Below are 13,993 nucleotides of genomic sequence, written 5' to 3'. Positions count from 1 at the left end.
CACATGGTAGTAGTGTATATAAGTAGAGTAGATTTCGTCTTGTACCCCAGTCTTCGAATTCCATCATCTTTACGATATCTTTTCACGGTGCTTCTTGCTTGCCTTCACTAGCCAACTGGCATCCTCTGAATTGGTGTTGTTTGTGACATATTCAATTATATTCAAGCTTCACGAGCCTGTACATAGCTCACATAATCCATCTGTAAATTATCTCCCAACCACTGGTTATAACTGTTTGTATCACTGGTTTTGCAGTCATTGAGGCATGTACATTTGTCATCTGTAAGGGCAACCCCGGAGGCCTGGGATCAAGGTCTAGCCGGGGAGGATCCAAAGCGTGAACATTGATAAGCAAATACAAATGAAGCTGACCTAGCAGGGGAGGATCCAAAGAGAAGAAACTCTAAGGGTCCACCTGCTAGGGAGCTGACTATATACTACTTGTCCGTAGCTGCCGCTGTCAGGCACAGAAGGCCTGGGCGGCGTCGCAGGCAAGGTCCCAGGATGACCATTGGGTGGGTGTTGATGGATCGGTGATTGTGCGTGCAAGATGGAGGGGCCAGACCAGAATCGGAACCAGAATCAGAATGGTCTCTGAGGGGCCGAAAGGGAGGTTCCCCTGACATCATCATATGTTTGACACTGAAGAACAGCCTAACAGGGACTCTGTATAGAGATGCTTATTCAGCATTGGCCAGGATTGGTAACATGGCCTGAATTTTCTACAACAGTCTTTTAGTAAATATTAACTTAAACAAAACACTAGGCTCAATGTTCATTATACCTTCAACCAGCTGAGAGTGTCATCAAAGTCCAGGGCAACAATTTAAAGGTCGGCTTCAGCCTTTCTGTTGGGGCTGGATGCAGATGTTGTCCACCTGATTAACTGTCAAAAGCCATTAGCCTTGCAAAGACTGAGTCTGAAGATGTAGAGCTTGTTGGTGTATTTGAATATAATCAATTAGTATAATATATTATATTCATAATCACGGATATTCAGTGGGTCTGAATATGCCAAGGGCATAATATAATTATATTTACTTGTATATATTCAAAATATATTCTAGCATGATATAATTATGGACAGCACTAGTTGACACTGATGCTTCAGTATATGAGCAAGGCTCTAAGCGGACACTTTGTCACATTGGGTGCTTTGCACAAAGACAACAACCCAGAGCTGGATTTTTTAAAAGACATCAGATAGGAAATGGGCATCTAATTTCTAACAAATTGGCGCCACACATAAGGTTGGATTTACCAAATAAGGTATTTGGATGTGCTTTGCAATCAGGGCCGTCAAGCTATCTCCACGGATTTGCACCTCCATCTCTGCTGTAAAAGTCCAGCTTTGGGTGACTGTTTTTTGTCGTAAAATCCTCTGGGTGAATTTTGTGTGATAGTGAGCAGATCGTGATAATGGGGGTGCACTGTGCCATAGGTAGGCCAAGTGCCAGTGTGAGCGAAAGAATCGGCCCGGATCACATCTGCTTTGGGACGAGTTATGGAGCGACTCGGATATCATGATCGTGATCTGCCATCTTGGCTTCGACGGTCGACCATCGAAGCGCGCGCGCTGTTCGCGTCCCCGTTGGCCGCCTATATCGATGAATCATCGAAGGCTATTTGCGTGAAGCTTGTTCCGCGCTATTCTTAGCGGCCAGTGGCCACTCGGGATGCGATCTCTTCCATGAACGACGACGACGACGAGCGCGCGCCTCTGCTCCCTCCTCCCCCTCCTCTCTCGCATCCGCTGTGGCTCGTCGCCCCGCTGGCTGTGCTGTGCCGCGTGGCGGTGTGCTCAAGGGCCTTGTGTGTGGGTGGCACTACGACTCGGACGCGATCGACACGCCTGGGCCCGAGTCGTGCGCGGTGCCCGAGGTGGAGGCGCGCTTCGCACGGTTCTTGTCGCTGGTCGCGGTGCTCGACGGGCTCGGCGGTGTGTTCCCCCTCCGTCCGCCCTTATAATAAATAATTATATTTTATAGGCCTCGCGGGGACGGCCCTGCTGACGCTGCTCGCCGCCTCCCGGGGCCGCCGGCCCGCGCTCGCCTTCGTCGTCCTCTCCGGCCTGCTCACCGACGCCCTCGCGCTGGTCACGCTCCGCACGCGCACCCTCCCGGCGACGCTCGCGTGGCTGTGCGTCGCGACGCTGTCGCAGCCGACGCACGCCGCCTTCGCCGCGACGCTCGTGCTCGTCGACGTCGTTGACGCTGAGACGCGCACCGCGGCGCTGAGCGCCCTGGCCGGCTGGGGCGCGCTCGCAGGCGTCCTCGCGTTCCCCGCGGGCGGCGCGCTCACGACGCACGTGGCCGCCGGCCGGCCCGGCGCGGTGTACGTCGTCGCGGCGGGGCTGTGGGTTAGTGCGGCGGCGTACGTGTGGGCGCGCGTGCCGGAGACGCGCCGCGGGCCGGGCGGGGAGCAGGAACAGCGCCGGGGGGTGATGGAGCGCGTGCGCGCGATGGGCGGGCTGCTCGGGCGGCGGAGCCGGGTGGGGTGGCTCGCGGCGCACGCGCTGCTCGCGGGGACGGGCCTGGGCTACGCGCTGCCCGCGGCGCTGACGCTGCTGACGGCGCGCGACGGGTACGCGCCGGCGGACACGGGCCGAGTGCTCGGCGTGCTCGGCGGCGTGCAGGCGCTGGTGCTCGCGGTGGGCGTGCCGTGGCTGAGCGGGCGGCTGGGCGGGAGCGAGGTGGCGCTGGCGCTGGGGTCGTATGCGGTGGAGTGTGCGGCGTGGCTCGGGTTTGCGGCGGCAAGGGGGCGGGCGGGGCAGATGGGCGGTGCGTGTGTTGTTTTGCGGGGAGGATGAGTTGCTGAACTGGTGGTGCAGCGATTGTGGTGGCGGGCCTCGGCGCGGGACACGGGCCGACTGTCCGGAGCATCGTCGCCGCGAGCGTAGCGCCCGCGCAACAAGGTCCGTCACCCTCTCCCACCGATTGCCTACTGACCGACCGGCAGGCGAGGCGCTCGGCGTGTTCGAGAGCGCGTGGAGCCTCGGGCTGCTCCTCGCGCCGCTCGTCATGGGCACCATTCTTGCGCGGTGTGTCTTCCGCGTCTTCCTTTCCCTTCCCCCGAGCACTGAACGGCTGTAGGACGATCGGGACGCGCCCCGGGACGGTCTTCTACGTGCAGGCGGTGCGTCCTCCTCGCCTTCCCTGGCGCTACTTTGGGACGCTGATGTGGACTGTGGACAGGCCGTTGTGGCGGTCGCCGGCGCCGTGCTCCTCGTCGGGACGCGCACTCGGCGCCGGGCGCAGGTGGAGCTGCAGGAGGACTCAGCCGACGAGTGAACACGAGTCCGCGCTATGAGGTTGATTAGAAAACAGGGACTTGTTTGTTAGGTTATAGAGAATGTTTAGACGGGGTATGTCTTGGTCACGGGCTGTCGGCCACTCAGAATTCAGCTGCAACAAAACGCCGGCCCAGAGCCGCCATCAATCAGCGGCGTGTCAGCCACACGGGTAACACGTGTCACCACACCCGCTGCCCAGGCCCCACCCTGTACCTGGACAACCTTCAAAAGCGCGACTGCCAGTGTCGACGACAAACCGCAGACCACCAGCAGACTCAGCACGCACCCATGTACAAGGAACCTGTGTACCAGCAATCTTTGTGAGTGTCGTGTCTTCTTAAAAATACTAAGTATAGCAACTATTACCCCATAGCCCCGTTGGCCACCACTTCCTACGCTCCAAGCGCGCAACAGAGCTCGGGTGGACCTTCTTCCTGTTCCACTTCTATGATTATCCAGCGATATCTCTGACTGGCGGTGAGTGAGCTCTATAAAATTTCCGGAATATGCAAAACCAACCCTACCCAGGCTGGAATCTAGACATCCATCACGGCATGACCGCAAAGAAGTTCTACCGCTGGATGGACATCATCATCATGGCCCGTGGCGATGAGCACACCTTCGAGCTGCGGCCGATCAAAGTCCAGCTATTTGACATCGCACGTTACGGCTACGACCACGCGGCAGGGGACCCCGTTCCACGCCACGCGGATATCGTCCTCCAATCGGGTGTTTATGGGCCATTTTATCCATCCGGTGCATAATTCTTTGGTTTTTTTCCCTCAGTGTAGTTGCATAGTGCTGATTCTTTCTTAGATGAGACAGAGTCCGACAAGCCCGAGCCATACAAGGGATTCGTTGGCACCGACTGTCCTCGACTGTTATCTTATACACAGCTTTTCAAGAAAATGGACAGGCATGTGAATCCAGAGACATGTGCGAGCAAGGAGGTGATTGTCCTCTCTTGGTCCTCTCTCTCTCACCATGGCTGGTCTCTGAGTCTTGTCCAGAATCAAACACTGATGACTGAGCATATCAAGAACCACGTCAGGACCCGTGATGGGGGCAGATGCTTCTTCACTGGGAGAACTGATCTACCAACAAAGCTGATCTGGATCATCCCACCGCGCCTGGCATTGTCCCTATTTGAAGGCGATGTGAGTATGGTGATCGCCTATCAGCTTTGCTGCTTATCGTGCACAGAGACTGGAAGCATATGAGCAGAGCAACTATGAGGTCGCAGATAATGTGATCACGATTGACGAGGCCCTTGTGGAGTCATTCAATCGCAATGCATTCAGTATTGATTTTCAGGCAGGGTCAGTCTAATTGGGACTATCAGAATGTTAATTGTTGTGCAGGACAACAACCACATTACCATCTTTGGTGACCTTCCAGATGATTTCCATGCCAAGATATCGACCCTTATGCTAGTGGCCATCCCAGCATACTCCGAGAAGTTTTGGCACGAGAATTTTGAATGGGCGTTGAAGGCAAATTTCCTGGGGGGTGACATTGGGTGGGAGCATCCCATCCCTGTCAGGAACAACCTCCGGGAGAGGCTCGTGCGGGAGAACGGGTTCAAGCTTCCAGAATGGAATATCCAGGGCACACTGGAGCATGAGGTTCTTGAAGTTTATTATCTCCACAAGAGCATGTGGAAGAGCAAGGAGCCACCAAATGAGGGATAAAGCTTAGAATCACTGCCAGTTTATATCCCTTATACAAGTCAAATGTGTTAGTGCTACATACTTTCTTATACAAGGTCAAATGTTCACAAATATCAGTGTAAGTGTAAGGGCAACCCCGGAGGCCCGAGATCAAGGTCTAGCAGGGGAGGATCCAAAGTGTGAACATTTGTAACTTGAAGCAAATACAAATGAAGCTGACCTAGTAGGGGAGGATCCAAAGAGAAAAAACTCTAAGCCTTAGAGTTTCTGTCTAAGGGTCTGCCTGCTAGGGAGCTGACTATATACTGCTTGTCCGTCGCTGTCGCTGGGCGGCGCAGAAGACCTGGGCGGTGTCGCAGGCAAGGTCCCAGGGCGACTGTTGGGAGGGCGTTGACAGATCGGTGATTGTGTGCGCGAGATGGAGGGCCGGACCAGAGTCAGAACCAGAATCGGACTGGAATCGGAGGCGTCTCCAAGGGGTCAAAAGGGCCGAAAGGGAGGTTCCCCTGACAGTAAGGGCAACCCAGAGGCTCTGACAAAAGCCTAGCAGGGGAGGATCCAAAGCATAAATATATGGAGGGACTGACCTAGCAAGGGAGGATCCAAAGAGAAGAAACTCTAAGGGTCCACCGGGTGCCATCTATATACTAGTTGTCCATAACTGCCGATGTAGAGTGCAGAAGGCCCCTGAGCAGGTTTGCAGGCTCTGTTCCAAGGTGAACATTGGGAGGGTCTTGATGGATCACTGATCAGTGATTGTGGAGGCAAAGGAGGCTGTGGGCAATGGTCGGGATAGGTCGGAGCATCTCAGGGGGCCCTGGTCAAATGTGTCTCGGATGGGCTCGGACGGTCCAAGAGAGGGCGGGGGTTCCCCTGACAGTATGATATTCTTGCTTCTTTGATGTTGCAGACACGTTTGGATCCAGGGCCAAAGATGGTGACAGCTTCAAGCATGTGAACGTGGAAGAGCTCTGGTATAACTATTTAGTTGTCATTATTGCCGAACCTAAGGTTTGGCTCTATAGAATCATGTTGAAACCAGCCCCCCCATATCGGGAATGGCTGTGCCATTCTATAACCTTTTTGGGACAAGCCACGTCATATCACGTGGTGCTCTTCGGCTCTTCCGAAAGGTTCGGCACCTGCCGCTTGCGGCCTTATCCCTCCTCATAGATTACTTAATGAAAGTTGTCCATATAGACAAAGTATACAACTTTGATTTTGTGACAATCTGTGACATTTTCGGATGATTATACTGTCAAAGGGTAAAAATTTCCTTATTTGGAAATCTGTCAGGTCATCACAGGTCTTATGACTAGTGTAAGCAACTATAGGTGGAAATTTCCTATTGGGGACCATGTGTCACACAGGTCACATAGCTATATATCACAGAGCACTTGTACTGTTCCTAGAATTATTGACAATTATCTATGTACAGCATGTAGCAACTGACAACTTGCACCAGATATAACTTGTAGGCTCTCTGAGGTCTTAGTACTTGTATTTATTCATACCTCTCCTCAATAATTATTCATTTATATGGGAACCGAAAAAATTCACTGTGGCTTATCAGTGTTATTCTAGCAGGTTGTCACTGATAATTCTCAGTATCTGGTGGGCTAAACAGATGAACGTTCGAGCGTGCACGATGTTGCCCAGCAGTTTCGTTGGCAACAGGAACAGGGGCTCCACCTATCGCCACTAGCACATCATTAGCGGTCGCTGCAGCCGCTGCTTTGTTGGCAACACAGTTTGCGCTGCTTTGAAAAATGTTGTAGTTTGGCAGCGGAGAGATCTATTTGCTGTTGAGGCTGGCTCTGCGCTGGGTGCCTGCAAAGAATGGGAGGTGTTGGGGGCTGTCAACGCCAGAGCCAAGGCAGTAGCATCCACCCCCACACCAGACTCCACTGAAGTCTGACCTGGAGTAATGAAGACGCTAGTGTGCGGCTCAGCCACACCTGCACCTGGACTTTTAAACCATTAACACCGCTAATTATGACCCAATTCTAGGCAGAACTGACCCCTCATTGCGCCCATTCTCGATAGCAGTAGCTCCATCGACCCTGGGAATATCAGGGAGAAGGAAAGGTGGTGCCTCTGCAGACGCTTGGAGGTCATAGTCTGCCAGGAACTGGATGAGGTTTTGATTCAAAGTGGCCATTGGGATGCGGTCGCAGGTAAAAATATTTGGCCTTGCTCAGTGCTTTTATCGTGCTTATGCAAAAACCCTAGCTCCAATTTTTTTTTTTTTTTTTTTTTTTGTCTCTATTGCCCTGCTCTGCCTATCTCTTAGGCAGGGTGGAACATGTCTTAGCTGGGCCGTCGCCACTGTCTCGCGAGTGGGCATGGCCACCTGACCAGCATTTTCTCCTAGACCATATGCCCTTGTCATCGGTGTCTCCAGCGGACTCATATGCGTCTATGGAGCTCGTGGGTTACACCCACCAAACCCTTTATCGTGGTCTTGTTAGCGAAACGCGTAGTCAGAGATAATTGATAATTGATAGACGTAGCGTAGAGTGTACGATTTGGCGTTATCAATTGATAATGTGTTTAGGGTTCAGTTCAGTTCGTGCGACGACACCCAAATATCAAACAATACTCCAAGTCAGTTGATTGAGTCTTCTCTTAGAATAAGAGAAGATGAGATAACAAAAACAGTAAAGTTACTGGAAAAGAAAATAGAAATGGTAATCTTGGTATAACCTCAGATTCAAGGCTTTCTCCGTATAACCTCAGAGTAAGGCCTCTGTTTAACCCCACAGTCCAGGCTTCTCTGTATAACCTCAGAGCAAGGCTTCTGTTAACCTACAGAGTAAAGGGTTCTCCGTATAACCTCAGATAAAGGCTTCTGTATACTCACAGAGTAAGGGGATCTCCGTATAACCTCGGATTAAGGCTTCTGTAATAACCACAGAGTAAGGTGTAGTGAATGAGACAGTGTCAATTCAGGTAGTATCTGATACAAAAGAGGATGTGTAACTACTAGGGAAGTGAGCTGTATTTATACCTTTGGGCAGAGTTATGCTGAGTCATCATGAGTCAGTATGACTCTCCAAAGTTTGAATTGTTTGTTCAATTGTTCTGAATTGCACAGTCAATGCACAGTCAAGAACAATTGAAATGAGTCATTCCAAGTCAAAAGTTTATTACTAAACTCTATTGTTCCTGTATGCACAGTCAAATGCACAGTTTGCACAGTCAATGCACAGTCAATGCACAGTTTGCACAGTAAAGCACAGTTGATGCACAGTATGCACAGTTGATGCACAGTTGATGCACAGTATGCACAGTTATGCACAGTCAATGTACAGTCAATGCACAGTCATGCACAGTTGATGCACAGTCAGAAACAATTATGGTGAGTCATTCTAAGTCAGATGTTAGAATGAATCACAAAAAGACTTCTTGTTCTGGATTGCAGAGTCAATAACACTTTGATCACAGCATGTTCAATGCATTTCGGAAAATTGATAGGATTAATGATGTGATCAAAGTGATACAAACAATAAATAAGCACTTTTTCCCAAAAAGGAAATATTTAAGTATATTGAGGCTCCAATATAAATAGATTCCATCACAGGTCTGCCCCCCTCCGAGTCTGCCGTTTCATCTGGGCTTGGTGATAGGCTCCCAATAGAATTTTTCACTACTCTGAGTTGCTTCTTGTACAGTGGTCCTCAATTACTGCTGCCTCTGGACACAAGTGTACTTGTATATAGTATTATATCCATTCTAACTCATCTCACACTCTCGTGTTTGCGAGAGAGCCATTATTGGCTCATCGAATTTTATCGATGGTGGTGGTTAGGGGAAGAGAATTCTGTCTAATACTGTCACATTTTATTCAATTCAAATGCCAAAAGTAGTGTGCCATTTAATACAGAAATATGAGTTCAAATTGTTTTATAATTGGGAAGTTCTTGGAACCAGAGGTGCCTAAATATATATATATATAAAATGCCTTTTGGGGAGAGGATTTTGAGCAAAATGGTGTGACATGTGAAAAAAATTGAATCTACACTTGATTGGAATAATACAGTATGTTATTATCTCCATTCTTGCTGTGTCACACATATTTTCAAACATTTGACCTTCTACAAAGGCAGTAGATGGCACTAACATATTTGGCTTGTCTTCTATAAGAGATACTGGCAGTGATTCTAAGCTTTATTTATCATTTGGTGGTGCCTTGCTTTGCCACATGCTCTTGTGAAGATAATAAACTTCAAGGACCTCATGCTCCAATGTGCCTTGAATATTCCATTCTGGAAGCTTGAACCCATCCTCTTGCACAAGTCTCTTTCTGAGATTGTTCCTGGTAGGGATGGAATGCTCGAATCCAATATCACCTCCTAAGAAATTTGCCTGCAAGGTCCATTCAAAATTCTCATGCCAAAACTTCTCGGTGTGTGCTGGGATGGCCACTGGTGTAAGAGTAGATATCTTGGCATGCAAATCATCTGGAAGTTCTCCAAAGATAGTAATGTGGTTATTATTCTGCATGACAATCAATAGCCTGATAATGTCAATCAAACCCAGCTTGCCTGAAAGTCAATGCTGAATGCATTGCAATTGAATGGCTCAACAAGGGTTTCATCGATTGTGATCACATTGTCTGCCACCTCATAGTCACTCTGCTCATATGCTGCCAGTCTCTGTATATGATAAGCAGTGAAACTGTTGTGTAATCATACTCACATCACCCTCAAATAGGGTCAAGGCCAGGCGTGGTGGGATAATCCAGATCAGTTTTGTTGGTAAATCAGTTCTCCCAGTAAAGAAACATTTCCCCTTATCACGATTTCTAACTTCATCCTTGATGTGCACAGTCATCATTGTTTCATTCTGCACAAGACCAAGATTAGCTTTCATATCTGTTGAAAAATAATATAATCACCTCCTTGCTAGCACATGTCTCTGGATTCACATGGATGTCCAATGTATTGAAAGACTGAGTAAAAGATAACATTCCAGGGCACTCAGTGCCAATAAATCCCTTATATGGCTCTGGCTTGTCAGACTCTTTCTTATCTGGTGAAAATCAGTTATATTAGACAATTAAGCTGAAACAAGGGCAAAGAAGCATTTACTGAATGGAAAAAACGGCCCGTAAACACCAGATTGAAGGATGATATCCGAGTCTCGGGGGATAGGGTCTCCTGCCTCATAATCATAGCCATAAGATGCAATGTCAAATAACTGGATTTTGATAGGTCGAAGCTCAAAGGTATGCTCATAGTCACGGGCTATGATGATATCCATCCAGCGATAGAATGTCCTTGCTGTCATGCCTGGATGAAGATCTAGATTCCAGCCTGGTTACAATTAGTTTCACATAGCATATTCTGAAAATTTCAAGCTCACTCACCACCAGTCATAGTTATTGCTGGATAATCATAGAAGTTGAAGAGGAAAAAGCTCCATCCGAGCTCTGTTGCCCTCGTGGAGCGTAGGAAATGGTGGCCAACAGGGCTGTAGTTGAGGTAATCAGCAAGCAGTTCCAAGTTGGCTTTCCTCTTGGTGCCAGATGTAGAGTCGATGTCTACATGTACGACCGAACAAGCTTCAGCCCGAGAAAACACAGTACTCACAAAGATTGCTCATACACAGGTTCCTTATACACAGACATTGGGCCCGGGGGTATGCTGCCAGTGCCAGTGTTAACGTTCTGCTGTTGGTCTCCGACCCTAGCAGTTGCGCTTTTAAATGTTATCGACATCACAGGATGTGTGTGGTGTGGCGCTGGCCACACGGGTAAGCGCTGGCCACACGTGTTACCCGTGTGTAATAAGCCGCTGATTGATGATGTCTGTCGGTCATTCCGTGTTTTGCTGAATTTAGTTTTTGATGACCTTAGAGTGACCAACGGTATATTTCGGTCAAGGCTCCGTTAAATTAAGGCGGCCAGTGCCAGCCACTGTGACACGGCGTCCTAACTTGAAGGAACTCCACATTCATTTTGTTTCCAAGTTTGTCATATAATATGAAAATTATGCAAAACACCGACTCGGAATGTGCGGTCGTGGCCAAAAAATTTCCTGCTGTGGCCACTGGTAGGCTCTGATGGGTTGTAATATTAATACTTGCTGCCGTATAAATACTAGCGGTCCTCGTACAACACTAATTGCCACTGGAAAACCACCCTGCTGGGTCCAAGCCCTCAGAAATCATCAATACAAACACTAGCCTCTAACTACTGCTCTCACCAACCTTGACCTCCCAAATGTTCCGCCTGAAGACAGCTTTTACGATTAATACGGGTGGTGAACACTATAAAAATCGTGACCAACGTGATGTGCATATCTGGGCTTCTGCCCTGGGCAGAGATCAGCAAGTGCACCTCATCGGGGGTGAGGACAACGCTAAACCAAGTGTGCATTATCAAGCTTATGCTCTAGGTTGCTATTCGTTCCATGATCACGAAGAGGTCCAACACCGCCAAACAAATAACGACGTTTATCTCTTTCTCAAGCACATGATCCGTTTTGAAGCTCTCAAGCCCCCCAAGGGCCAGAAATGGCCTGGAAACCAAGCAAGTGCTATTGACCAACGTGCTGTTTGATAGTTTCGATACAATTGCTAATGCTGATGTGACTGTGTGTAGATTTGACCTATGTTCTGGTCAAGTGCGAGACCGATATTCTCCAGGAACTGGATAATTGCATCAAGAGCCGGACGGACATACCAAGTCATTTTCAGAAACTTTCCAAGACCACTCTGCGGGAGTCTGCGACGCATATAGTTGGTCGCGATGACGAACCACTCATGCCAGGGCATTACATGCTTTTCCAAAGAATGAACCCCCACGGACAAGCAGCGAACCCGAGACTCCAACCTTGGTTCCCGGAACTCCATAAACTCATCATTGTGTCGCGTGAGGGTACAGATGAAGCAACTAAAGGGACACGAGTGAGTGTCCAAATGCCAATTGTCAACGAAGATATACAGATGTGTATTGCTATAGCGCGATGGATTGCGTGACGAAGTGCGGATCCGAGATATGATTTGTCGTGTAATCGGCGACTTGATTAGAACTAGGAATCGAGGTGACAACTTCAAAGGCTTTCATGCTGCACATATTCTTGCCGTTCTCTGGGTCCTGAAAGTAGGTCTTAATCAAGCCGCTTGCGACAAGGATAATAAATCGACACACAGGTACTGGAGCTACTTGCAATCGACAATGTACCGGAAGCGTTGATTAAAGAGTTCTTTGGTGAAGACCTCAAGGATGACCCAAACCTCAATGCTTTGCTGATGCGGTCTGACTTGCATGATCGCTTCGACGATTATCAGTTTGGGTTTTGTCCAATCGAAGCCGGTGGTAGACAAGACACTCCCGTGAGTGAAGACGGGAAACCGGAGGTCGAGGTTGACTTGTGGGGATATCGATTCGAAAAAGATGGCGCCCCGGGTCTTCCACCTCGCTTTCCTCTGTACAAGTCTCAGGGTACATCCAAGAAGCTTCGCGGCAATGACGATCCGGAAAGGCAGGCGCGGAAGTCCACATTGTTCAAAGCATTACTCAGAGCCCACTTTCGGACTTGCGTTCTGTGGCACGTAGCCGGTTTCGGATGGGACAAGTAAGTTGGTGGAGAAAGCTGCAGTTGTTGGGAGCCGGTCAACGAATATAGAATCTTTAGAGAATTGTACTGTGAACGAAACAATCATTTGTTATGAGTTGCCAGCGAAAAAATTTCAATCTCCAAGCATTATCGTTTGTTTTCGTCGCCCCGCGCTTTCAAGAGCTTGAAGGCACCCCCCCGGCCGTGGCTTCGGGAGCAAAAGGTGACCCGGGGCTGAAAAAAGTCAACACGGGCAAGAACATGCAGACAGGAACGTCATACTTTTCCATTCACGAGGTCTGATAGCAGTCGCGTTGGCGTACAAGAGACGATAAGGAATTACGAGGACACACCTCCAGTTTCGCCGAGCGTCGATATCGTCCTCACATTGTCGTCGTCCACGGTCAGCGAGCCTTGCCGAATTTGAACGTTGAGGTCGCAAGTTAGAACAACTCCCTGATTATATATTCGTAGCGTGAGTCTCTGTGGGAGGCGAGAAAATATTGGACAGCTCACAGGATGGCTGAGGAAAGTGGTGGTTGTCGCAGACAATGTCGTCGTCACGGTTGGTCGGAGTTTCGTCGTCCGTTTGGCGAGACCACAGACTTGAAGTTTAAGCATGTCCCCGAGCCAGTGTTTATACACAGGGGAAAGAGACGCTGAAAAGTCCAGTCTTGCTGCTTCAAGCGGTGAGTTGTGACGGCTGCTCCTCGCTCGCGATGCTGACCTTGTTACAGCGCTCCACGGGCTGACCAGCGGTGACCCCGCACACGTTTGCTTCCATCCTCCGCAGAATCTGCGCGCGTTAACCTTGCTCCCTTGCCGCGAATGACAAGTCTGCGGCAAACTCAGCCCCGGCTCGTTTCCCACTTGCTCGACAGCTTCAAAATGGTGGGTTTAACATTGGGCCAGTGGTTTCCGCTCACTTACCTCGTTCCAGGGCCACGCATTCCTTCTTCCCGCCGATCCTGCACGTCGCCCTCCCGCATCAAATCCATGCCGTCCAGATTCCCAGTTATTGGTGAGTAGTCGTCAGTCTTGTCGTTTTGACCTTGGTCCTAGTTTTCTTGGTTTCAGTTCGTTGGCTCCTCGGTCTGGCCGAGTTTTACTTGCTTACCTGGTCCCAGGACCGCCATTTCCTTCACGCCAGTCCCACCAGACCACCAAGCCATTCCCAGCACCCTTCAAATCTGCTGCGCCGCCTTGGTTACTTTTAGGCACGTCAGCTCGCCGTTGCTCAGACATTTTCCTCGTAAGCAGTCTGGTGGTTGTCGCCGCTTTAGCTGACCCAGCTCCTTCTACAGCGTCCACTTCAGCCGGTTCCGGGGTTTCTGGAGGCGTTGACTGTGCCGGACGGCGGTAGATACCAAGTAGCTAGTTTGAGATGCGGCGGCGGGCCCCGGCAGGTCAGCTTGCCGTTCAAGTTGGCGGAAGCGGGGACGGCGAATCTGGGGGGGAGACATGGC

The 13,993-nt window shown here is 49.8% G+C and overlaps 3 protein-coding genes across 3 annotated transcripts; 2 read left to right on the top strand and 1 right to left on the bottom strand.

Annotated features, from left to right (window-relative positions):
• Nucleotides 1-1,523: 1,523 nt before the first annotated feature.
• On the top strand, nt 1,524-3,290 carry MIND_01302400 (MFS general substrate transporter; the record flags this gene model as incomplete). The annotated part of the gene is made up of 7 exons (XM_037369484.1): nt 1,524-1,578; nt 1,622-1,939; nt 1,989-2,780; nt 2,831-2,914; nt 2,959-3,040; nt 3,093-3,135; nt 3,195-3,290. The coding sequence occupies 7 exons, from the start codon at nt 1,524-1,526 to the stop codon at nt 3,288-3,290; spliced, it is 1,470 nt and encodes a 489-aa protein (XP_037213982.1).
• Nucleotides 3,291-3,553: 263 nt separating this feature from the next.
• Nucleotides 3,554-4,983, top strand: MIND_01302300 (uncharacterized protein; the record flags this gene model as incomplete). The annotated part of the gene is made up of 7 exons (XM_037369483.1): nt 3,554-3,612; nt 3,666-3,769; nt 3,821-4,048; nt 4,109-4,242; nt 4,303-4,449; nt 4,496-4,606; nt 4,654-4,983. The coding sequence occupies exons 1-7, from the start codon at nt 3,581-3,583 to the stop codon at nt 4,981-4,983; spliced, it is 1,086 nt and encodes a 361-aa protein (XP_037213981.1). The 5' UTR covers nt 3,554-3,580.
• A 4,149-nt stretch (nt 4,984-9,132) lies between these two features.
• MIND_01302200 (uncharacterized protein) lies at nt 9,133-10,569 on the bottom strand (the record flags this gene model as incomplete). The annotated part of the gene is made up of 7 exons (XM_037369482.1): nt 9,133-9,462; nt 9,510-9,620; nt 9,664-9,810; nt 9,863-9,996; nt 10,056-10,280; nt 10,334-10,507; nt 10,557-10,569. 7 exons carry the CDS (start codon nt 10,567-10,569, stop codon nt 9,133-9,135), a joined length of 1,134 nt encoding a protein of 377 aa, XP_037213980.1.
• Between the last annotated feature and the right edge of the window lie 3,424 nt (nt 10,570-13,993).

Source organism: Mycena indigotica, assembly GCF_014461135.1.
Source record: "Mycena indigotica strain 171206Taipei chromosome Unknown Mind.scaff0014, whole genome shotgun sequence".
In the NCBI taxonomy this organism is placed as follows: domain Eukaryota; kingdom Fungi; phylum Basidiomycota; class Agaricomycetes; order Agaricales; family Mycenaceae; genus Mycena; species Mycena indigotica.
The sequence above is the reverse complement of the archived record's forward strand: the minus strand, read 5'-3'. Positions and strand labels throughout refer to the sequence as shown.